This window comes from Mus musculus, chromosome 2, assembly GCF_000001635.26.
Source record: "Mus musculus strain C57BL/6J chromosome 2, GRCm38.p6 C57BL/6J".
Taxonomy (NCBI): domain Eukaryota; kingdom Metazoa; phylum Chordata; class Mammalia; order Rodentia; family Muridae; genus Mus; species Mus musculus.
Window position 1 is genome coordinate 119,539,797 of NC_000068.7, and position 25,439 is coordinate 119,565,235.

Consider the following 25,439-nt stretch of genomic DNA (forward strand, 5'->3'; position numbering starts at 1 on the left):
GAAGCCCTCAGGAAGCAGAGGCAGGAAGATCTCTGTGTTTGGGGCTAGCCAAATCTATATAACAAGCTCCCATACGTCAATGCTATGACCCTGTCTCAAAAAAAAAGTTCATATATACAGTATTGAAAACAAGATAAATTCCATTTTCTTTCAGATACCCGAATGAAACAGAGAAGTGAGTTTCCTATGGCAGATTCCAATTGGCATCCAGGGAACACAAAACTCACCATTCAAGATCTCGTGCCCGAAGAACACTTTCACCCCTGGGACGCTGCGGCCCGACTCTGCATTCCTCACTGTGATGGGAAAGAATCCATCTGTTTAGTAACACGTACTATTTTCCTCCAAACTGCAAGAAACTGTGAAAGCTCTTAAAATTACTGAAATACGAGTTTTATAAAAACATTTCTTTCTCAAAGTGCAGAGGCAGTTAAATTACAAAACTACACTGTACAACTGAGTGATAAAATAAACCTCAGAATGTTCTAAAGAAAACAAAAACAAAATAAACAATCAAAAAACTTTTAAAGAGCTAGGTGTGGTGGCACAGGCCTTTAAATCCAGCACTAGGAAGGCAGAGCCAGGCAGATCTCTTGACTTTAAGGCCAGCTTGGTCTACATAGCAAGTGCCAGGCTAGCCAAGGCTACATAATGAGACCCTGCCAAAAGGGGAAAAAATGTCAAGAAAAAAAAAATACCCAGTTGCTGGGATCAGAGCCCTGTGCCCTTGCCCCTGGCCCAGGTGGTGCAGTGGCTTGAACATCTTGCTCTCCACCAATTGAGCCATATCCCCAGCCCTGGTTTGGGTTTTGTTTGTTTTTTGTTTTTCGAGACAGGGTTTCTCTGTGTAGTCTTGGCTGTCCTGGAACTCACTTTGTAGACCACGCTTGGCCTCGAATTTAGAAATCTGCCTGCCTCTGCCTCCTAAGTGCTGGGATTAAAGGCGTGCGCCACCACCACTGCCCGGCCTGGTTTAGATTTTGGACATAGGTTCTCATGTATTCCAGGCTGGCCTCAAACTCATTATGTAGTTGAGACTGGCCCTAAATTCCTGACTTCAGGACTTCTTTTTGCCTGAGACAAATTAATCCTTTACATCAGTGATATTTTCCCCCTCTGTTGAAGCCAAAAGCAATTTCAATAACAAGATTAATTTTAATATTCATATAATCAAAAATCAACTGGTATCTCCAATTTTTAAAACTATATACTGAAAATTATCATCACAGGGCTGGAGAGATGTTTGATACCTAGCACCTCTATAACAACTCCAGTTCCTGAGATTCCTATGTCCTCTTCTGACCTCTGTGGGCATCAGGCACGCACATGGCACGCACATTAAATATATAAATAATGAAAGAAGAAAATTCCTACTGTAATGCCATTGAAAATACAGAAGTGAGGACCCACCAATACAGGCAGCCATGCTGCTCTGCTGGGAACTAGCAGTCTGACATTGCTCTACTGCCTTCTTTAAACAGGAACAGCACTCCTTTCCCAGCTGCTACACTGCCCACAGTCATCCCCCACACTCAGCCCCTACGTGACGAAGAGAGTCGAACCGTTTTTCAGGACAACAATCTTGTTAGGATCCACGTGCTGGAGCACGCCCTCAAAGATGCCAGACACCAGTGTGAGCTTCACCCTTCTCCACAAAATCTGGTTGAGGAAATGGTAGTCACTGCTGGGATCCATGCTTTTGTGTTCCAGAAGCAGCCTTCAAAGAGTCTTCTTTAAGCATCCAGACCCTTGAAAATTAACAAAGAGATGATTATTTTGAAAAGACTACTTTGATTTGGGTATGGTGGTGCACATCTTTAATCCCAGAAGACAGATGTGAGGGGATCTCTGTGAATCCATAGCTCTGTCTACATAGCAAGTTTCAGGCCAGCCAGGGAGACCCTCTCAAAAACGAACAAATGAACGAACAAACAAACAAACATAATTTTGAAAGTTTGGTTGCTTAGCTTTTCTCCATTTTTTTTTTGTTTGTTTGTTTTGAGACAGGGTTTCTCTGTATAGTGCTGGAAGAGCTGCTCTGAAAGCCAGGCTGGCCGCAAACTCAGAGGTCCACCTGCTTCTGCCTCCTGAGTGCTTGGATAGAGGGTGTGTGCCTGCTTTCATTTCTCCAAATCTCTAAAGAGTGGTTCTTAACCTCTGGGCTGGGGGTGTCAGATGACCTTTCACAGGGGTCACAGATCAGATCTCCTGTACATGTGTTTATATTATAATTCATAACACTGACAGAATCACAGTTATGAAGTAGCAACGAAAGAAATTGTATGTTGTAGGGGGCGGTCACAACATGGGGAGCTGTATTAAAGGACCACAGCTTCAGGAAGGTTGAGAACCACTGCCCTGAGGGATAAGAGTAGTAGTTTGGTTTTGTTCATAACTTGAGATTGCTAAGAATAACCACAGCAAATACAATTCTATTCTTATATGTACTGGTGTTTTGCCTCCATGTATGTCTATGCACATTAGTTTAGTGCCCGTGGAAGCCAGAAGGGGGTGCCAGATGCCCTGAAACTGGAGTTACTTTTGAGAACTAAAGCCATGTCTTAGGCAAGAGTTTAAGTGTTATTAAGCCCTAATCTATCTCTCCAGCCCCACAATTCATATGAATTTTAATTCATAGGTAGGAAACTCAAAATTATAGGGCTATGGGCAAGATAAGATAAGCTTTTTTGTTTATAAAATGGACAAGGTTAGTGAATTACGCAGAAAAGAGGCAGAAAGACTGCGGAAGCCTGAGGGGATAGGTGACATCAAGGAAACGGCCTTCAGGGGAAGGTGGGAATGAGAACACATGAGCTCATATGGCAGCATGCACAGGGCCCGCACAGGTCCACTCCAGATGGGTCCAGTGTTCAGAGGGAAGTAGACGACTTTTCAGCACTGACTCCAACTGACAACTGCACACAGAAGTAAAGTCTGTTTCTCCTATAGAGTCTCACTGGCTATACAAACTACATTCAGGGGCAGGCCCCATGTCCAGCAGTAGACAGCCTACATAAAATGAACTTTTGGAAACGTTTTGTCTCCTATTGCTTTATCTGGAGCTTTTTTTTTTTTTTTACCTTACTAGACTTTTCCGATTTTTGTGTGTTTATGTGTTTTATTTGTGTGTCTCTGATTCTGCTTTTTGTTTGTATGTTATATTCTGGATTATTTGCTTGCTCTGGATCTCCTGGAATTCACTATGTAGATAAGGCTGGACTCTATCTCACAGAGATCCACCTGCCTCTGCTTCCCTCTGGAGTTAAAGGCTTGCTTATTTTCTAAAGAGAGAGAGAAAAGAGATGGAGTTGGAAGTGTGGAGAGGTGGGAGAAGATCTGGAAGGAAATGAAGGAGGAGAAAGTGATCAGAATACATTGTATGAAAAAATATTTTTAGTTTTAAAAAAATAGGCATGGTGCTTCTCTTTTATAATACTGAAACAGAGGCCTTTTACTTATTTTATTAAAATTAACTATTATAGCATAGCCCTGGCTAGCACAGAATTTGCTACAAAGATCAGCCTGGTGTGGAACTCAAGAGATCCACCTGCCTCTGCATCCTGGATATTGTGATTAAAGACTTATATACTCTGTTTGGCTTTCTACACAGGTGATAGAAATTGAACTTGGGTCTTCACTGAGCCATCTTCCTAGCTCCCAAGTGTTTTTATCTGGTAATGTTAATTATGCTGGGGGCTGAACCTAGAGTCTTGCACAGGCTACTAAGCACTCTATCACTGAGATACATCCCTAGCTCCAGTACTGTGTTTTAAATTTTTAATTGATTTTTGTTGTATTTTTGAAGCAAGGTCTCACTGTGTACTCTTGGCTGAACAGGAACTCTTTGTAGATTGGGAGCACACACAGTGAGTGCTTTAGAGTACTAGCATTCAAGACTTCTGCCATAATGCTGGGTTACTACTACTACTACTACTACTACTACTACTACTACTACTACTACTACTACTACTACGTTTTGTATGCATTGACATTTTATTTGCACATATGCCTATGAACTACATGCAGTTCCCTTGAGGCCAGGAGCTGAAGTTACAAATGGTGTGAGTCATCAAATGGGTAGCCCGAACTGAACCCAAGTTCTCTGGAAGAGCAGTCTCTAGCTCCAGTATTCTAAAGCTCTCTAGTATAATACTGAAATTTGGGTCTGGCATGCTGGTGTACATCTTTTTTTTTATTTATTTATTTATTTATTTATTTATTTATTTATTTATTTATTTATTTATTTATTTATTTATTATATGTAAGTACACTGTCGCTGTCTTCAGACACCCCAGAAGAGGGAGTCAGATCACGTTACAGATGGTTGTGAGCCACCATGTGGTTCTGGGATTTGAACTCCGGACCTTCGGAAGAGCAGTCGAGTGCTCTTACCCACTGAGCCATCTCTCCAGCCCCGCTGGTGTACATCTTAATCCCAGGACTCTCAGAGGTAGGGGGCAGATGTAGGAAGATCTCTGTGGTTTGGAGGTCAGCCTGGTCTCTCTACTGAGCTCAAGAACAGAACTACATAGAGAGATCCTCTTTTTGTTGTTGTTTTTCTTTTTTTGTTTTGTCGAGGCAAGGTTTTTCTACGTAGCCCTGGCTGTCCTGGACCTCACTCTGTAGATCAGGCTGGCCTCCAACTCACAGAGATCCACCTGCCTCTGCTTCCTGAGTGTCTAGCTGAGATTAAAGGTGTGGTACCCTCTACCTAGGGAATGGTACTACCCACAATGGGCTGCGTTTGTCTCTATCAATTATCAATCGATACAATGTAATCCTAGGTTTAGCTCTCAGCTGGGTGGTCCCCTCTATTTACAGTATCATATGGAACAATTCTGTTTTAAGGTTGTTGCTGTATTCAGAAGCCCAGACAGATTTTCTTTTTCTGTGATTGTTAAACTTTGAAAGCTTCTTGAGTTTATTCCATTAGGAAAAAACAATAGATTGAAGCAGCAAACTTCAAATCTGAAAGTATACAAGAGTGATGAAGTAATGAGCCTCGTTAAGCCAGGAAGTAGAAAGGTACAGAGCATCTGTAACCAGGGAAGTAACATACACTTTATAGTTCTTTTCCAGTGAAGGATTCCTGGGGTCTTGGGAACGCGAGGCAAGCATTTCCCTCAGTGAAACACGCCCCCTGCTATATCTATATACTTTAAGGTAGGATTCTTGCAGCATCCAGAAGCCAGTATACAGCTAAGCAAACAACAGAGTTCTTTCACTCCCTTCCATGCCTTTGAGACAAGGTTGGAGTCAAGACTGGGCCAACTACTCTGCACAGTACTAGGGTTACAGGTCTGTGTGCAGCCATGCCCAGCTTTCTAAGTGGGTGCTGGGATCTGACTTCAGGTTTCATGCTTGAGCAGCAAATCCCTCTTACACGGAGCCATTTCGACAGTTCTGTGACTTAGGTAGACTCACATCTGTCAGGCTAGAATTTCCAAAATTGAAAATGAATTCAAAGTGAAATGCTTGGGAAGTAAGTTAAAGATAGGCTAAATGGTTAACCCAGCAGTTAGGGTTGCTTTCTGCTCTTCCAGGGGACCTAAGTTTGGTATTTTCTAGCACCCACACTTGGTGGCTCAAGCCCTCTAACTCCAGCTGCAGGGGATCGGATGCCCTCTTCTAACCTCCACTGGTGAGAATATCTCACACACACACACACACCCCTACCTCTCACTTGAACACACAAATACTATTCTTAAAGGTTACAACAAATCAGGAAAAAAGAACATGCATAGCAAAGAATTTTTTGCTACTGTTTATATTTAGACAGGGTTTCCGCAAGTAGCCCTGGCTGGTCTGGAATGCCCTATCTAGATCATGTTGGCCTTGAAATTCAAAAGGTAACTTCTGCCTTTGCGTCCTCAGTGCTGCAATTATAGATTATCAGGTACCAGGTCTAACAGAGGGTTTAATTGAATATAGCCCTAAAGACAGATTAAAAATTAGGAAGGGGGTACTGGAGAGATGGCTCAGCGGTTAAGAGCACTGACTGTTCTTCCGAAGGCCCTGTGTTCAAATTCCAGCAACTACATGGTGGTTCACAACCATCTAGAATGAGATTTGACGCCCTCTTCTGAGTGTCTGAAGACAGCTGCAGTGTACTTACATATAATAAATAAATAAATCTTTAAAATAAATAAATAAAAATTAGGAAGGAAAAAAAGGTCAGGATGAAGAGATGAGCTTCCAGGCCAACTGAGAATGGGATTATGTATACATCTGACCTCAAGATTTCCATACCACAGTTATGATCTCAATGGGTAAGTTAACCAGGGATAATTAGGAAAACAACTGAGTCAGACTAGAAATTTAGTGGGCAGGGAGGCCTTGCAGGACTCAGCCCGAGTAACTTTGAAGCTAGTAGTCTAAGGTGAGTTGAGAAAGGTGCTACGATATCTAGGTAGTAAGCTGGTTCTAAACCAAGGAGTGAAGGGATCAGACTCGTGAAGCTACAGGAAAACTAAGGCTTCACTTGAGAGGGTGTACACTAACATGCAGCTTTCAGCTTTTTCATCAGCACAAACAAAATACCAGAAGAATAAAATGCACCTGGCTTTGATCCCAGCTCTTGGAAGGCAGAGGCAGGTGGATCTCTGTTAACTTAAAGACCAGCCTGATGTACATACTGAGTTCCAGATCAGCCAGGGCTACACAGAGAAACCCTGTCTCGAAAAACCAAAAAGAAAAAAAATTCGGATTTTTAAACCGTAAGCCAGCAGTTGTTAGGTGAAAGCAGGAAAGATGCAAGTTGAGCCCAGCCTAGGCAATATTGGGAAATCCTGTTTAAAGATTTGCCACTCATGGGAGAATTAGGAGTTTATGCTCAGGACAGCCTGAGCCTGTAAAACCCTTTCTAGAAGTGGAGAAATGATTCTCTTTTCCAGAAAAGCCCTGACTAGTCTTGGCCAGGCTTAAAAATCCTAATTTTTAAGACAAGAAAAAATCCAAATAAATAAACCGTGCTCGGTCACAATCTTTCTCACCTTCAGGGTCCTCTGTCCCCACAGCAAAGGAGTTTGAGAAATTCCGACCTTAATTCTAGTCAAATGGTGAGTTCCTTAAACTAACGAGGGACTACTGTTAAAAAAAAAAAAAATTCTGGGAGTTATCCCGGCACAGCTTTGACGCAAAAAAGTTCTCAACGCCAGCCACTGAAGCCGCAGAGCCGACCACGCCCTCGCCCTCCGGGTGAATTACTTGCCTCTTTCCGGAGGAGCCAATCAGCGCGCAGCCTCGAGCCCATTCCCAGCGCCCCCTGCGGCCGGGGTAGAGAGAGCAGAAAAGATGCTGCCAGGAGCCATGCAAACCCCAGGCGGCTCTCAGCGCCCCCTGCGGCCGGGGGGAGGAGCGCAGGAAAGATGCAGTCTCTAGGCGTGCTGGGCCACAGTGGCTGTGGACTCCCTATTCTTAGGACCAGGGGAGTGAGAGTGAGAGGAGAGGAGAGGAGAAAGGAGGGAGAAAAAGAGATAGAGAGATACAGAGAGATGGAGAGCGAGCAAGAAAGAGTGCACTGCACTACTCTGGGGATCCACCTTAGGGTTTTGTCCCTCGTTTCGTGGGTTTGGTTTCTCTCCTGAGTCTCCGTCACCTGTAGGGTGGGACTCCTGGTACCTGAGTCCTGTGAAAAACCTGCTGGCTACCCTAGTGAGTTTGCCTCTGGTTTGTTCGAACACAGTGGCGAGACCGCACTGCCCTTTTAAGTGCAGTCCCTAGCGCCACAGCGGTATCGCCGCTTTAAGTCCGGCGGCTGCCCTGGTTCCGCGGGGCGGGGCCTGCTTCCCTTCGGACTCCCGCAGCCTCCGGGCTGATTCATTCCGGGCTCGAGAGCCAAGCTTTGACGTTAGCGCCTGCGCAGGGCGCGGCCTCGCTCCCGATTGGCTGGTGTCGGGCCGCCCTCCCCCGCGCTCCACCCCTTGTTTCTCTCCCCGGGCCGCAAGAGAAACAGTGCCCTCTCCCTTCTTGACCCCTGGCCCTTCCCTCCCTCCTTCCCTTCTGCCGCTGCTGCTTCTGGCGCTGCCGCTCCCGGAGGAGCTCCCGTCACGGTGATGGGGTCTCGGGCCTCCACGTTATTGCGGGACGAAGAGCTCGAGGAGATCAAGAAGGAGACTGGCTGTGAGTTCGGGTTGGGGGTGGGAAGGCGGCCCGGCGCCTTCGGCTGGCCTCAGTACTGACAGCGGTCGTCGCTGAGGGCTTGATCTGGGGTGCGGTGACTTTGTTGGGATGGTCCCATGCAGCCTCCGGTGCTTTGGGTAACCGAAGGCTAGAATACCTGTACGTTCATCTGTAGCTTCTTGGAGCCGGGATGTGGTTCCTCCGGTGCTGTCTTGCTCAAAAGCCCGGAATCTCGAGCACAGACACCACCACTCCACTCTTGCCCGTGAAGGTCCGCGAATTTTCTTCCTTATGGTTCCTCCTACAGAAGCATCCTGAACAGTAGATAAAGTAGAAGCAAATCCAGGAAATGTGAATGGTTCCTGGAGAAAACGTTATACATCCTAATGAGGTTTCTGAGCAAGAGCTAAAACTACTAAAATCACACACAGGGAAAAACTCAACAAAGAAGATCATAGAGAAAGGCTTGTGACCAGGAACTGAAGACCTCTAAGCAATCAAGAGTCCAAAAACCCGAGTGAGGCTTTTAAATCTGAATCGTTGGAGAAAAGCCACGGGTATAGTGGTCAAGGTTTAAAGACACAGTGAAGACATTTGTCCTATTTTTATATATATTGATATCTGCTGTGTTGCTGTACTTTATGCAATTGATATTGAAATTGGATGTACTCCAAAATCTGTGAATTTGTACCAGAAACATACATACTCTAGTTTCTTCCTTGTTAACCTGAACAAAGGAGCAACAGGGCTTTGGGAATTGAGAAGCACAGAAAACACCTCCATACCTTTGAAAGGCCCTTGGTAGTGTATGATACAATTGTATGGCTACAATGCTTTCTCAGTGATCCTTTGCGGCTCTCTTTGATTTTCGTAAGCCATGTCTTCATGGTACCTGTCTTTGATGATAATGTGAGCAAATAACCCAGTGGCAGATCGTGCCAAGGAGTACAGGGAACTACGGAATTCTCCAGGAATGAGTCCTTGGGTAAATGACAAGTTGTTCTGGCTGTCTGACAAGTTAAACTTTCTAGAGTATTCAGGTTGAAAGAGATGTGGTCTAGCCCCACCCCCTGTCAGGTTGCTTTGCTTTTAATCCCTTACTAATATGTGGCCAATTTTGAGTGAATGACAGAGAATACTTAGCTTTTTATAGAGTTTGGCCAGTCACGCTTAAGGATTCCATGAGTAAAAATGCACACAGTTGGATTTAGCAAGCTTTTACCTCTGACCCTACTTGTAAATGTAATGACTTCTCTCTGATTATGTTTAAAGCCCAGAGTCACGTCATGGGGAAGTATAGTGAGTATGGAGCAAGCTATTGTTTTGTTTTCTTTTGTTTTTTGATACAAGATCTTACCTTGTAGCCCAGACTTGCTTAGAATTCACTACATAAACTGGGCCTGGTGGTGTCCATACCTTTAATCCCAACACTCCAAAGGGAGCAGAATTTGAGATCAGCCTGATCTACATAACAGGCTCCAAGATAGCTAGGGCTACAGAGGGAAACTCTGTCATGAAAAACAAAATACAACACAAAACAAGACAAACAGAAAAATTCACTACATAGCCCAGGCTGGTTTCAAACTCATGACAGTCCTCTTGCTTCAGCCCCCCCAAGTGCTGGGAATATAAGTATGAGCCACCATGCTTAATTGAGGAAAAGCTGTTTTCTTTTCAGAATGAATGGGACAGTGATGTCATTCCAATTTCATTAGTCCTGGGTGTAGGACTGAGTTGTTTTTCCTTGTGACTCATGGACAAACCTAAGTGATCATGTAAGAACTATTATCCTGGTTACCCAACAGTAACTCAAATATGACAAAGATACCCTAAATTCCCAGCAAAACCACTGTATATATTGATTGGGAAAACCTAATGAAACAAAAAGTGAGTTTTCCCAGTGCCTGTTTAATACTATGCTAGACATTGAGAGCAGATGGTAACAAGACACCCACAACCTGGCCAGGGAGATAAGCCAGAGACAAGTTGTGATTAGCATCAGGGCATAAGGAAGCTAAAAACGTACAGCATCCACCTTCAGAATTTAGGGAAGAGAGTCTATGAGCTGGCTTTGTAGGGTATAGGAATTGGGTTTTGATGCATGAATGGATTAATTTTTGATAAATTAACATAGAGTGTTTCGGTGGCTTTCAGCAACTGTTACACCCTACTTAGCTACAATGCCATTCCTCTACCTTAGGAATTGAGCCATCAGTGTATTTAAGTAGGACCCATCAAATCTCTAGGTAGCAGAGATTTGTTTCTTCTTCTCCTTCTCCTCCTTCTCCTCCTCCTCTTCTTCCTCCCCCTCCCCTTTCCCCTCTCCTCCCTTCCCTCCTCCTCCTCTTCCTCCTCTTTCCCCTCCCCCACCTCCTCTCCATCTTCCTTCCACCCGATTTCTTCTCCTCCTCTTCCTCCTTCTCCTTCTTTTTCCTTCTTCTTTTCTTCATCCTCCTTTTCTTCCTCCTCTTCTTTTTTTCTCCTCTTTTGATAAGCCCAGACTGACTTCAAATGAGATCCTATTACTTCAGCCTCAAAAGGACAGGGACTAAAGATGTGTGCAACACTCCTAAAATGCCTGTGATCCTAGTATTAGGGAGGCAGAGGCAGGCAGATTTCTTGAGTTCAAGGCCAGCCTGGTCTACAGAGCAAGTTCCAGGACAGCCAGGGCTACACATAGAAACATCTTTAAAAAAAAAACTGTGTGTGTGTGAGTGTGTACACACAAGGCCAATGGAGCTGCAATTTAATACTTAGCCACTAAATACTAGGAAAAGTAATTCTGAGTAAGAACACAACTTTCATCATATATAAAACAGAATTAGTAATAATAACTTACTTTTTAGACTTCTTACCCTGAGAAATGAAAAAAGGTCCTTAGCATGCTGCTGGTATTATTGTCATGTAGTTGCTAACCATTCTTTTTTTTTTTTTTTTTTTTTTAATTTCCAGGGGTTTTATTTTTTATTTTTTGATTTTTTTTTTTTTTTTTTTTTTTTGGTTTTTCGAGACAAGGTTTCTCTGTGTAGCCCTGGCTGTCCTGGAACTCACTTTGTAGACCAGGCTGGCCTTGAACTCAGAAATCCGCCTGCCTCTGCCTCCCGAGTGCTGGGAGTAAAGGCATGCGCCACCACGCCCGGCTTCAGGGGTTTTATTTTATTTTTGGCTTCTTGAGACAAAATCTCAAATTCTGTGTCATCCTGGCTGTCCTGGAGCTTGTTATGTAGACCAGGCTGACCTTGAACTTAAAGAGATCTGCCTGCCTCTGCCTCTGGAGTGCTGGAATTAAAGGTCTGTGCTACTATGCTTGGCTCTCTCCAGGGTCTTTAAATAACGTGTGTGGGGTGAGCCTGCCCCTTCATGTCTTCACGTGAGTGGATGTTAAAGGGAGACTTGATGGAGTTGACTCTGGTCTACCTTTGATCCTGGGATTGAACTCAGGTTGTCAAGCTTGTGAAGCAAGCACCTCTACTCAGAGGCCAAACTAGGATTATTTTGAACCATAGATAGAATCATCTTTGCATATGCTAGAAATAAAAACTGTTTAGATCCTGTCTATGGCTATATAACTAGAGGTGGAGGCATTTTATACAGTGCTTCTTTTCAGTGTACCTTAGGAATCAAACACTAATATTATTTTGTCAATCCTAAGGAAGTAAAGCTAAAAGAAGATATAGCCTGATGTTGTTTTATTTATTTTTGAGGCTGCCTCACTCAAAGCAATCCCTTGCTTCAATTTTCTGAATGTTGGGCTAGCGGGTATATATCACCTTGCCTTGCTGAGGTTTCTCATCATTTAAGAAACACTTTGGGGAGCTAGTGGTGGCGCACGCCTTTAATCCTAGCACTCGGGAGGCAGAGGCAGGCAGATTTCTGAGTTCGAGGCCAGCCTGGTCTACAAAGTGAGTTCCAGGAAAGCCAGGGCTACACAGAGAAACCCTGTCTCGAAAAAACAAAAAAAACCAACCAAAGAAACACTTTGGGGGCCAGAAAGATGGCTCACCAGTTAAGAGGACCCAGTTTGATTCCAGGCACCCATATTGGGCTGGTAAAAAAGGACCACCTGTAAAGTAAGCTCTAGAGGATCTAATGCTGTGGTCTCCAGGGCACCCTCACTGAGTGCACAAACTCCTGCTACAGTTACAATGTAACTCCCCCCCCTACATACAGTTACAATGTAACTCCCACTACATACAGTTACAGTGCAAACAGAAATAAAGCCAGCTCTATAGGCAGAGGCAGGATCTCTGAGTTCCAGGCCAACTAGGGCTACATAGGAGACCCTGGCTTGAAAGAAAGGAAGGAAAGGAGAGAGGGAGGGAGGGAGAGAAGGAGGGAAGGGAGAGAAGGAGAGAGGGAGGGAAAGAAAAGAAAAGATATGAAACACTGTTATAAAATACCTACTATATTTAACCTTTGTTCTATCACCCTCTTTCACAATTCTACATTTTTATAAGTCAGCACATTTGAATAAAAGATGTAATTGGAGGGCGGTCATAGTATCTTAGGAATTTATGTCGTGACCCTTAGTACAATTAACCATAGGAATAGCCTTGCTGTGGATTGCCAAAACCCTTAACTTTGAGCAAAGGTTCATGCCAACTAAATAGTGGGGAATGAAGATTGGTTTATTTTTGGTTTCTGGTCTATGGTGTGTGTCATGTGGGTATGGGCAGGGTGTTGAACAGGTTTAGAAGAGTTGTACAGACCAGTGAGTGTTTGTTTGTTTGGAAGGGTGTAGTGATGATATGAAGGGTGTGCCTGAGGAAGGCAATTGCTTGAGAATAGTTTCTTGAAATTGAGCAGAGTGCTATTGCCTCCTCCGTCACCTTTCTGGCTGGCCTATGTCACGCCACAGTGTTGAGGGAGTCTGGAGTACAGAGGACCCTGCTGTCTTTTGTCTTGTGTCCTATTGAGTTGGAAATGGAGAGATAATATCTTTGCCAGACTTCAGAGAATTTGTAAAGTTCTATATCTAGTTTTCTCCCCAAAGTTCCAATTTCTTACTAGAAAGGGATGAGCCCTGTGTGTCAAGATAGAGAATGGAGCTCTGGAACTTACAAATGAGGAAGGGGTTCAGAACACAGACTTCTTGAAGTTACACAGAAAGTCACTGACCCTAGAAGCAGCTTCAGAGATATAAGCCAAGTCTTCCGAGTTTAAGCAGAAAAACATTACAAAATAGCAATGTATGTATTACACGCAATAAACACTATGATGGAAGCACACAAGCAGGGAGGATACCTTAGGTCTTATATAGCAAAAGCTAAACTTACTGTGATCTAACCTATTTTCATACCAGTTCCAGATATAGTAGCTTATTTTATGCCTTTAACTCCAGCACTAGGGAGGCTAAGACCAGAGGGTTCTGAGTTCAAGGCCAGACTAGACTGTATAGCAATATACTGTCATTTGCTGACCAGATGGCTCCCTGTGTAAAGGTGCTTGCCATCAAACCTGACGCCCAGAGTTTGAGTCCCAGGACCCACATAGAGGAATGAGAATTGACTCTGGTAAGTTGTCCTTTGACCTTTTGTGGGCTGTGGCACAAATACATGTGCACATGTGTCTACATATACACACATAACTGTTATTTTTTTAAATAAAAGGGGCTGGAGAGATGGCTCAGTTAAGAATGCTTGCCACTGTTAGAGAGGATCCAAGCTTAGTACTCTGTACCCACATGTCAGCGCACTGTTATCTGTAACTTTCTCTTTTGGTCTTTGTTGGCACTAAGCACACATGTGCTATATACATACATACACACATTCTGGCAAAACTCTTAAAGTAAAAATAAATATTAAAAATATACAATCTCAAACAACAATAACTAAACAAAGAGGAGTGACAATCACCAAGCAAAACAAACAAACAAAAAACCCAAAAGAATTCAACTTTCAAATATACAGGAAAGTTGATAGTAAATGAGCACTCGTGTTCATTCCTATCTAATACATGCATTGTTACAGTTTTGCCATGTTTGCTTTATTTATCTTTTTTGTTCATTAATCTATTTATTTTGTGCAAGTGATTGAACCTAGAATCTTGCTTTTATGTATGCTTTGAAAGGATTGCACCAATGAGCGCCACCTCCTGTTCTGCTTCTTTTTTTGGTGGGGATGGGGTTGGGGGCAGGGTCTTACTATGTAACCCTGGCTGACCTGGAACTCACTAGCCAAGCTGGTGTTGAACTCACAATATCAACTATTTGGAAGTTGTAGAAAATTTACTCTTACTTACTTTCGTGTGTTATGTAGGAAGAGGGAAACATGTAATGTGATCGCCACAGTGCTGCCGTCAGTAATATTCAGTTTACCCTCTTTTGAGAAGATCCATTTTGTTTGTGGTTTGGTTCGACTGTTCTGTTGTTGGGATGCTGTTGGAAGCCATTGCTTGAGCGTGCTCTGAAGCACTTGGCTGAGGGCTGTCCTCTGCTTGTTTTAGAAAACACAGTTTTTGATCTCTTTGAATTATTTTTTGTTTGTTTGTTTTGTTTTTGTTTTTCAAGATAGGGTTTCTCTGTACATCTCTAGCTGTCCTGGAACTTGCTCTTTAGACCAGGCTGACTTTGAACTCAGAGATCTACCTGTTGCTGCCTCCTGAGTTCTGGGATTAAAGGTGGCATGTGCCACCAATCACCTGATGGTGTCTGTTAATTCTTAAGAGGATAGGTTAGACCTTGAAGTTATTATGTTGGGAAAATGTCAGGGTATGAAACATAAGAAGTGCAGGCTCCACTCTGCAGTGTATCCCCAGAGCTGCTATTGCCTGCAGTTGTGCACTTTACCCAGCTTGTCTTGTTCATTAAGGTTAGGATAAAAGCCACGACAAAGTAACTTGGCCTATCTCCTTTAACTTTGCATGCTCCCCCGTCAGCCCACCTTGGCGGTTAGTACCTTCTTGAAATACCTTCCCATCCTGAGAAAGAGGCAGATTTGATTGACAGCTCTGAACTCAAGGTTAGCAGGATCTTTTCAGTCTTTCAGTATAAAATAAGTAGTTGTTCAGCAGAGTAGACTACAGCTTCATTCAAGACATGTCCCTATTCACAGTCTATTTTAAGGGAAACTGTTAACTCCTGAGATTTCCAAGAAAGTTACCAGTGTTAGATGCCTGGCTGGCTGGCTAGCTTTGTTCCTTCGGCGAGTTTGTTTTTACTGGAAGAATGTCCTGCCTTTATCCCTGGCAGTTCTAATACTTTTGTGTGTGTGGACTGTGTAGTTCCTTGAAAGGGTACATTGAAGCCCAGTGTGTAGGTCCATGTATATAATACTAATACTCTGGAGACTGAGGCAAGCTTACAAGAATGAGGCTAGCCTGTGCTGTAGAATGAGTTGAAAGCCAGCTCTAGACTTTGGTTCACTTTGGAGGTTGCTGTGGTCATCTATTAGTGTTTTTGTTTTTGTTTGATTTTTTCAAGACAGGGTTTCTCTGTGTAGCCCTAGCTGACCTGGAATTGTCTCTATAGACCAGGCTAGCTTGGAACTCAGAGCTCCACCTATCTCTGCCTCCCAAAGTACTATACTAGATTGTAGCAGAATTTTCCCCCAATTAATTTAAATATTAATACAAGAAGCCTGTGATTGGACAGGGGAAAGGAAGGCAGAGCTAAGAGTTTCAGAGACAGGCACAGGAAGAGAGGAGGAGGAGGAGGAAGAGAAAAGATGGATGGAGAAAAGGACGAACCGTATCCACACGACTTTATATAGGCACAGGTAGCTATGAGTATCAGAAAAGGAAAGAATGATTGGAATAACTTGTCTACTCTAGGTAGGCAGCTTGTATCATTATCAGTTGACTCTGAAATTATTGTGTGGGCATCTTGTGAACTGAGAATTTATTGATATTTAAAATTGACTAATAATTATAAGCTTCTAGAGTTTTGATTTACTGGGTTAAGGGGATTTGTGACAGCTGCAGTGGGCGGATGTCTGGGAAGGTAGAAGTGGCTCTGAGGCAGGCGAACTGGAGCTGGGAAGAATGTTGCCTGGGGCTAGCCATGGAGGTGGGAAGACCGCCTGGACAGAGAGAGCAGCTACTTTAGTACGAGATGGTGCCTTTTAAAATATTTCCCGCTACACTGGCTCATTTATTAGTTTGGTTTTTTTTTTTTTTTTTTTTTTTTTTTTTTTTTTGTCTTCAAGACAGGGTTTCTATGTGTAGCCTTGGCTATTCTGAAACCTGCTAGGTAGACTAGGCTGGCCTCCAACTCATAGAAATCTGTCTGCTTCTGCTTCTCAACTGTTTGTAGTGAGCTCCAGGCTTCTGACTAGCTCCATATTCCAATGCTGAAGTGCAGACTAGCCTGTATAGTACTGCTGTGTGGGTGCTGGGAATTGAACCAATGTTCTCTGGAAGAGCATCCAGTGTAGTTAACTGCTGAGCCATCTCTCTAGCCCCTTAACAGCTTAATTTTCAACTAGTAATTCATAGTCTTTCATAGTTGTACAGAGTATTTTTAAAATTTATAAAAATATATTTAGCCGGGTGTGGTGGTGCACGCCTTTAATCCTAGTACTTGGGAGGCAGAGGCAGGCGGATTTCTGAGTTCAAGGCCAGCCTGGTCTACAAAGTGAGTTCCAGGACAGCCAGGGCTACACAGAGAAACCCTGTCTCGAAAATATATATATATATATATATTTTTTTTTATTGTGTTTCTGTGTCTGTGCAAGTGACTGCTGGTATCCTCAGAAGCCAGAGGTATTGAATTCCCCAGGTACTGGAGCTACAGGCAGTTGTGAGCTGCCTAACATGGGTGCTAGGAACCAAACTCAGGCCTTCTGGCAGAGCAGGATGCATTCAGCCACTGAGCCATCATTTGGATCCTGGCACTGGATTCAGTACCAATAAACAGTACTGGAATTAAAGGCGTGCAATAGTGTACCACTTCCTCCCAGTCATTTATTAGCTTTAAGAATTGGGTTAGCTTGTAACATTTACCTTAACTCAAAAATTCTATAAATTGGGCTGAAGAGATGGGTCAGTGGTTAAGAGCACAGTTTACTCTTCCAAAGGTCCCAGGTTCAGTTCCCATCACCCACATGGCAGTTCACAGTTTTCTATAATTCCAGTGCCAGGAGATCCAACACCCTCTTATAGGCAAAACTCTAATGCATGTTAAATAAAAAAAACTAAATAAATATTTTTTAAACATTGTATAAAACTCTACTCATTCACACACACACACACACACAAACACACAAGAAATGTCTAGTAAGGGTCATAACAAACTGTTAATTTCATGACTCTGGCATAGGAGATTGGGGACTTGGGTGTTAGGAACACAATGTTGTGTATTGTTTAATTTACATTTTATCATGTATATAATCTTAATATATAATTATACATCATTAATACATTAAGATTAACAAAAAGAAAAATTTAATAATTTTTCATCTTAAAAAAACCCAACTGGGCAGTGGTGGTGCACGCCTTTAATCCCAGCATTTGGGAGGCAGAGGCAGGCGGATTTCTGAGTTCGAGGCCACCCAGGGCTACACAGAGAAACCCTGTCTTGAAAAAAAAAACCAAATAAATAAATAAATAAATAAATCGATCCTTCAGGGGCTAGAGGAGATGGCTCAGTGGGTAAGAGCCTGTGCTCTGTAAATAAATAAATAAATAAATAAATAAATAAATAAATACATAAATAAATCCTTCAGGGGCTAGAGGAGATGGCTCAGTGGGTAAGAGCATGTGCTCTGCAAGCAGGACCCCAGTTCAGATGGCAGCCCAGAGGAAGGCCGGCTCAGATTGCCAGCGCAGAGGAAGGCCGGCTAGTCAGCACTTCAACACTGGGACATGGAGCTGGTCAGGCGCCTGTTGCTTACTAGTCAGACAGACAGCCTAGCCACAATGTGAGTGTCCAGTTTGGTGAGAAGCTCAGTTTCAAGGCAGGCAGTTGGAGGGTGATAGAGGAAGACACCTCAAGTCCCACTCTGGCTTCTGCATGTGTGCATGGGTTCAAGCATTCTCACATACACTATACAATACCATACATACATACAGAGAGACTACCATAAAATACTCAAAACCAGGATTCAAAAGGTGGCTCAGTGGCTGAATGCATCCTGCTCTGCCAGGAGGCCTGAGTTTGGTTCCTAGCACCCATGTTAGGCAGCTCACAACTGCCTGTAGCTCCAGTACCTGGGGAATTCAATACCTCTGGCTTCTGAGGGTACCAGCAATCACTTGCACAGACACAGAAACACAATAAAAATAAATATATTTTAAAATATTTTAGAAGTACTTCGCACCAATATGAAATGAATTACTTGATAGTTAAAAGACTGAATTACTTAATTGAAAATTAAGCTGGCTCAGCAATTAACTATAGTGGCTGCTCTTCCAGAGAATCCAGGTTCAATTCCCAGCATCCCACAGCAGCTTAAAATCGTCTGTAACTCCTGTTCCAGGGGATCAGACACCCTCATACAGACATACGTGCAGGCAAAACACCAATGTATATAAAAACAAATTATTTTTAAAAATTAAAAAGAGAAAATCAAGCTGTTGGATCTAAAGTTCACAAATGAATGATACTAGGTGGTCTATTAAAGAAATGAAAAGAAACAATGTTGAGATGGAAAACACAGATTTCTTTTTCAAGACTTTTTGGGAAATGTAGTTATTCTTTAACTGACTTAATTTTGCTCAACTAAGGAATTCATTACAAAAGTACCTTTGGAGGCCGGATGCCAGGCTGGGATAAATTGGTCAGATTCCTAAAGAAAGTAGCTGTGACTGGCCCGCCAAGAAGGTTGTGAGCAGTTATTATGGTAGTGTAAGCTGTCCCCCAGGCTCCTGTGTAGGGATGAGGTGGTGATGATAGTTAACTTGGTGTGCTTTCCCAGCGCAGACTCTTTGCTGAGCATTTTCCTTCCACTCCTCACAGTCCCATTGACTTAGCCCCTTGGTCCAGACTCTGGCTACCTGGCCATCACAAGTGTCTATTCTTTGCAAAGCTGTGTGTACCTGTGTGGCTGGCAGCAGTCTCCACCTGCGGCCTTTAGCAGCCAAACTCCTGTTTGTTCTGCCTAGATGGGAGGAGTTGTGCCTCCCAGGCTCTGTTTAGTTATTAGAGCCCCTTTCATGGATGAACCTAGTGCCAGATCACAGCTGCCCTAGTGCGTCCTCCCTGCCCCACCGTTCACTTCCTGTTTTACTTCCTGCCTTGTTTACTTTGTTTCCCCTTCCTCATACAGCAGGTATGTTGTGTTGCTTGAGCTAGGGGAAGACAACCTTCAGATCCACACTTCCTTAATCTTCACCGCCTCACAGGTGCGGCTGAGTCACTTTGGACTTGTTCCCCGCTGTGGGGCTGTCATATTTTCTACTGTGGTTACTCTGTGTTTTCCTCTTGCCTCTAATCTGCCAGGAGACTAAACTGTTCCCCAGAAGTGCCTTTCCCACTTTCAGGCTTGTTTTGTACATCTGCAATTATAAACTGCTTCTAGCAGTTACCGTGCTGGAGTTGACTGTGCTAATCCAGACCACTAGGTTCTCTTGTAGAGGTCACAGCATGGTTACTTTGTTACATCAAACAAATTGATTCCTGGTGTCACCCAGTTAAGTCCTAATGAGGAGGTGATGCTGTGGGTGCTTGGTGCAGAAGGAGACTAGACGTTAAAAACAGAATTGTTTGATGTGCCACACCATTTAGTTCAGCATTAAGTTACTTGCTCAGAAATTCCAGTCTGAAGAGCCAAATTAATTAATAGGCTTGAGGTTTTGTTTTTGTTTTTCCCTCTCTCTTTTAACTTTATTGGGGGTGGGGAGTGAGAGAGATCTGCTAGGGATCAGACAGAGTCTCGCTCATACTCTTAAACAGGTGCTCTTCCTTCAACTAACCTGTGCCTTTACCCCAGGACTAAAAGAAGTTCTTCAAGTCTTACTGGTTTTTTTGTTTTGTTTTGTTTGTTTGTTTTGGTTTTTCAAGACAGGGTTTCTCTGTGTAGCCCTGGCTGTCCTGGAACTCACTCTGTAGACCAGGCTGGCCTTGAACTCTTCTGTCCGCCTGCCTCTGCCTCCCGAGTGCTGGGACTAAAGGCTTTCGTCACCACGCCCGGAAATTATTATTGTTTTGTTTTGTTTTCTTTTCTTTCGAGACAGGGGTTCTCTGTATAGCCCTGGCTATCCTGGAACTCACTCTGTAGACCAGGGTGGCCTGGAACTCAGAAATCTACCTGCCCCTGCCTCTCGAGTGCTGGGATTAAAGGCGTGTGCCACCACGCCTAGCTGTTTTGTGTTTTTAAAGCTGTGTATGTATGTGTGTGTGCGCGTGCGTGCGTGCGTGCGTGCGTGTGTGTGTGTGTGTGTGTGTGTGTGTAAAATGAATTCAGATCGTCATGCATGTGAAGCAGAGCTCTACCACTGAGTTGTATTCCTAGCCTAATACATTCTTAGTTATGCCTACACTTCATTTTTAAAATTTATTTATTCATGTATGTATGTATGTATTATGTGAGTACATTGTTGCTATCTTCAGACACACCAGAAGGTGGCATCTGATCCCATTACAGATGGTTGGGAGCCACCAAGTGGTTGCTGGGATTTGAACTCGGGACCTTGGAAGAGCGGCTAGTGCTCTTAACCACTCAGCCATCTCTCTAACCCTGCACTTCATTTTTTAAGAGCCAGTTTTCATTGATTTAGTTTCTTCTCTAGCTCTTCTTACTCTTTAATTTTTAAAAATGTGCTGTTTTGACACTTGCACAGCTCCCCATCTCCCTCACAGTGAAGCATGCAGTAGCCGTGGGTGTAGTATGAATGCATGTCTATTTCTTCAATTGGGACTGATTTTCTGCTTTTCAGTTTCCCACAGTCAGATCACGCGCCTGTACAGCCGCTTCACCAGCCTGGACAAAGGGGAGAACGGGACTCTCAGGTGAGTACTTCCCTTCTTCCTTCCCTTCCTCCCTCCCTCTTTCCCTCCCTCCCTCCCTCCCTTCCTCCCTCCCTCTTTCCCTCCCTTCCTTTCTTCCTTCCTTCCCAGACCAGGATCCCTAGGAGCTATATTCCAAGGGTAGCCACACTGTGGGCTGTCTGTATTCCAAGGATGGGCATACTAGGAATCTTGCATTTGGAGAGCAGGGACCATTTGGCCATGGTGTCTATACATCATTGGCATATATATATATATATATATATATATATATATATATATATATATATATATGTGTGTGTGTGTGTGTGTGTGTGTATGTGTGTGTGTGTTATGTACATGTATATATGCATATATATTTGCATATATAATTTATTTAATTTTTTTCTTTGTTCATTGGTGTTTTGTCTGCATGTATACCTGTGTGAGGTTGTCAGAAGTCGTGGAAACTGGAATTATAGAGAGGTGTGAGCTGCCATGTGGTTGCTAGGTATTGAACCTGGGTCTTCTGGAAGAGTAGTCAGTGCTCTTAATCACTGATCCATCTCTCTAGTCCTGATAATTTTCTTCTTGTTGTTGTTGTTGTTTTGGTTTTCAAGAAATGAGGGTTTCTCTGTATATCCCCGGAACTCTGTAGATCAGGCTGGCCTAGAACTCAAGAGATCTACCTGCCTTTGTCTCCCCAGATTAAAGATGTGCATCACCACACCTGGATCTTCTTGGAGTATTTCTTATCATTTTGTTAGACAAGAGGAACTATATTTTGATGAGTGTATTATAGACTCTGTATTATAGGACGAATTATGTAAAAATTTTTGCTGCATTAAATAATCCAGATCCTAGTAAACTTTATCATCTTAATCAATTATGATTGATAAAAGAAATCCGTTGTTTTTTTTTTTTTAAGACTTATTTTATTTATATGAGTACACTGTAGCTGTCTTCAGACACACCAGAAGAGGGCATCAGATTCCATTACAGATGGTTGTGAGCCACCATGTGGTTGCTGGGAATTGAACTCAGGACCTCTGGAAGAGCAGTCAGTGCTCATAACCGCTGAGCCATCTCTCCAGCCCTGAAATCCCTTTTCTAATTGATCAAGGAAGATTAAATCTGGAGGCACTGTTCTAAGGCACTGCACTCCGTATACTAGGCCAGTTTCTATTTGTTACCAGATGTGGTGGAGATGAATTAGCTCAGTTCATTGACCGTGTAAAGTTTAAACCACAACAGGAAGTGTGTGAAGATTCTTGAGTAGAGTAGGAATGTTTCATAAACTGTCATCATTAGTGTGAAGAGAATAGAATGTGTGTTGTCTTCTCCTAATAAACTTGGAGGTGGGAATGAGAAACATTAAAGTTTCTGAAGTCTTTTAATGCATTTTTTTACATTTATTGTGTGTGGGTGGTAGGTGTTGGAGGGGGCATGGAGAGGAGCCATAGGACAACTTGTGGGAGCGATGTAGATGGTCCAATGGTTAAGGTTCAACTCAGCACCCACACGGCAGCTTACAACTGTCTGTAACTTCAGTTCTAGGACATCCGACATCCCATACAGGCAGAACTCTAATGCACACTAAAAACTAATAGTAATTGAAAACGTCGTTTTGTGGGGCATTGTGGCAACAGCATTTAATTCTAGCACACATTAGGTAGAGCTAGGAAGATAAGAATTTGAGGCTATCCTGAGTTACACATACTAAGTTATGCTGTCTTCTAAAAATAATTGTATTTTGGGCTAGTGAAATGTCTCAGCGGGTGAGGTACTTGCTCTTATCACCACCAACTTGAATTTGATTCCTGGGACAGGTGGTAGAAGGAGGGAACTGACTTCTCTAAGTTGTCTCTGAGCTTCACCCTCAGTATCCACATACAGACATGCACTCATCTATAGATGAATACACGGTTTGTTTTGTTTTTTAAAGCAGAATTTGATCCAGACATGGTAGTACACAATTGTAATCCCATCGCTTAGGAAGATGCAGCAGGAAGATTAGGATTTGAGATCAACCAGGGCATGGCCCTGAGTGTCATAGGGACAACAGTTTGCCTACTAGAGTGAAGCATGCCTATAATCTTAGCATTTTGGAGGTAAGAGGCAGGAGGATGGTGTCTGGCCAAGAATAGCCTGAGTCATATGAAACCTTGTCTTTTACTAAAGAAAAGGAAAAGGAGGATCTGGAGATGGATCAGCAGTTAAGAGTGTTTATTGCCAAGTGTGTGGCTCACACCTTTAATCCTAGCGCTCAGGAAGTAGACGCAGGCAGATCTTTGTGAGTTTGAGGACAGCTTGCTCTACAAATCGAGTTCTAGGACAGCCAAGGCTACACACACAGCACACACGCGCGTGTGTACACACATACACAGACGTGCTGGAGAAACGACTCAGTGGTTAAAAGCACTAACTACACTTCCAGAGGGTTCAGATTCTGCCCAGCACTCACAGGGCAGCTCATCACCATCTATTCATGCCTGTTCCAGCTGAACCTGACCTTCTTCTGGCCTCCTCAGGCACTAAGCACAAACATGGTACTCAGACATACATGCAGGCAAAACACTCATACACATAAGATAATTTTTAAAACTTAGTGTTTTAATGAAGTACTATCTCATAGCAGTCTATTTCAAATGTGTCTACGTTCTATATAGTTGATGTATGCTATCCTTTATAGCAATTTTGCAGTCTAAAGTCATGTATAGAGTTTACACATTTATCTCTTGTTGTTGTTTGTTTGTTTTTACATGTATTTACTTGTGTGTGCAGAGGTCAGAAGACAAAGGAGTTAGTTCTCTGGAGCTAGAGAGATGACTCGGCAATTAAGAGCACGTGTTGTTCTTGTAGAGGACCTGGGTTAGATTTCCAGAACCTACATGGTGGCTCATAACCATCTGTAACGCCAGTTCCAGGGGATCTAATGCTCTTTTCTGATCTCAGGTACCAGGCATGCAAGTGGTACACATACATACATGTAGGTAAAACACAAAGTAAAAGAATCCAAGAAGAGTTGCATCTCTGCCACCATGTGGGAATGGGAAATTAAACCTAGTCTTTGTGGCAAATGCCCTATGTGATGACTCTTTTCTTGTATGTTTTGTTGTTACTGTCCTCCCACTCCGTGTGTGTAACTGTGGATATGCATGGATTTATGTGTGGATGCGCATACACTTCTTTGTATGCCGATGTAGAATTCATAGGTCATAGGTTCACATTGGGTATCTTCTTAACTCTCTATATTTTTATTTTATTTTTTATACAGAGTTCTTACTACTTAGCCTTGGCTGGCCTGGAACTCACTATGTAGACTAGACTGGTGTCTGCCTGTATCCTTAATGCTGTGGATTAAGGCATAAGCTACCTGTCCCAGACAGTGGTTGTTTTGTTTTGTTTGTTTGTTTGTTTTTTGACACAGGGTTTCTCTTTGTAGCCCTGGCTGCCTGGATCTCACTCTGTAGGCCAGGTTGGCCTTGAACTCAGATCCGGCTGCTTCTGTCTTCTGAGTGCTGGGATTAAAGGCATGCACCATGATTGCCTGGCAGTCTTAATTTTTAATATAAGGTCTTAATGTAAAATTTAGAACTCATCAATTCTGCTAAGCTGACTGGACAGTAAACTGCAGGTATCTACTTTTCCATCTCCGCAGTGCTGGGATTACAGATGTGCACTGCCATATCTGGCTTTTTTCCACGGGTGCTGGGGATCTGAGCTCAGGTTCTTAGTCGTGTGAGGCAAGCACTTGAATGACATAATCATCTTACAGCCCCTGTTGTTCTGTTTGGCTGCCCTTCAGCTTATTACCTGACCCAGGATGCCTGAGAACTTCAGGTGCTCTTACCTTTGCCTTCCCTTGTGGAGACTTCAGGCCTGCCCTGTTTCACCCAGTTTATGTCGTGCTGGGATTGAATCCATGATTTCTTGCACCTGTATAAGCACTCTACCAACCGGGCTGCATCTGAAGCTCCACTCCCACAGTCCTTCAGTCTCTTTTGATCCATAGCAGTCTTCTCTACCTTTGGGTTGGGTTGTGCTAGGGATCGCCTTCGTCTGCTGAGGAGATGCTCCACCAACGATAGAAGCCTTAGCTCTTCCCTAACCCTCCATGACACTGATACTTTTGAAAAGTAAATCATAGACAGTTTTGAGTTCCTCACATAGGATATCCAAGGAGTTTTAGAGAAATACTGAGCAATTTTTAAAACAGCAATGTTCAAAAATTTTAATATGGGCTAGGGTATGGTAGCAAATGCCTGTAATCCCAGTACTCAGGGACAGAGGCAGGGAAACCAAGTGTTCCAGCCTGGCCTGCACCCAGAGGAAGGTCAAGGCCAGCCTGGGCAGCCATGCCATAATAAGATTTTTTTATTTAAAGAAGATTTATTTTTATTTAAATGAGTACACTGTAGCTGTATATTCAGACACACCAGAGAGAGAATCAGAT

The 25,439-nt window shown here is 43.2% G+C and overlaps 2 protein-coding genes across 5 annotated transcripts in view; one reads left to right on the forward strand and one right to left on the reverse strand.

Annotated features, from left to right (window-relative positions):
* Exd1 (exonuclease 3'-5' domain containing 1) overlaps positions 1 to 7,831 on the reverse strand; it is a 31,123-nt gene extending 23,292 nt beyond the window's left edge. The window contains exons 1-4 of one of the 4 annotated variants that reach the window (NM_172857.2): positions 7,211 to 7,831; positions 6,993 to 7,086; positions 1,563 to 1,748; positions 228 to 296 (exon numbers count right to left, since the gene is read on the reverse strand). In NM_172857.2, the coding sequence (NP_766445.1) occupies positions 228 to 296; positions 1,563 to 1,695 (202 nt within the window). In that variant the 5' untranslated portion in view covers positions 1,696 to 1,748; positions 6,993 to 7,086; positions 7,211 to 7,831. Of the gene's footprint in view, positions 1 to 227; positions 297 to 1,562; positions 1,749 to 6,992 lie in introns of those variants that run through there. The other 3 variants (XM_006499491.2, XM_017318165.2, XM_006499492.3) reach the window with 3 other exon arrangements.
* Positions 7,832 to 7,910: 79 nt separating this feature from the next.
* The window catches only part of Chp1 (calcineurin-like EF hand protein 1), a 39,318-nt gene continuing 21,789 nt past the window's right edge, over positions 7,911 to 25,439 (forward strand). The window contains exons 1-2 of the mRNA NM_019769.3: positions 7,911 to 8,121; positions 20,935 to 21,007. Of these exons, the coding sequence (NP_062743.1) occupies positions 8,055 to 8,121; positions 20,935 to 21,007 (140 nt within the window). The 5' untranslated portion in view covers positions 7,911 to 8,054. The remainder of the gene's footprint in view (positions 8,122 to 20,934; positions 21,008 to 25,439) is intronic.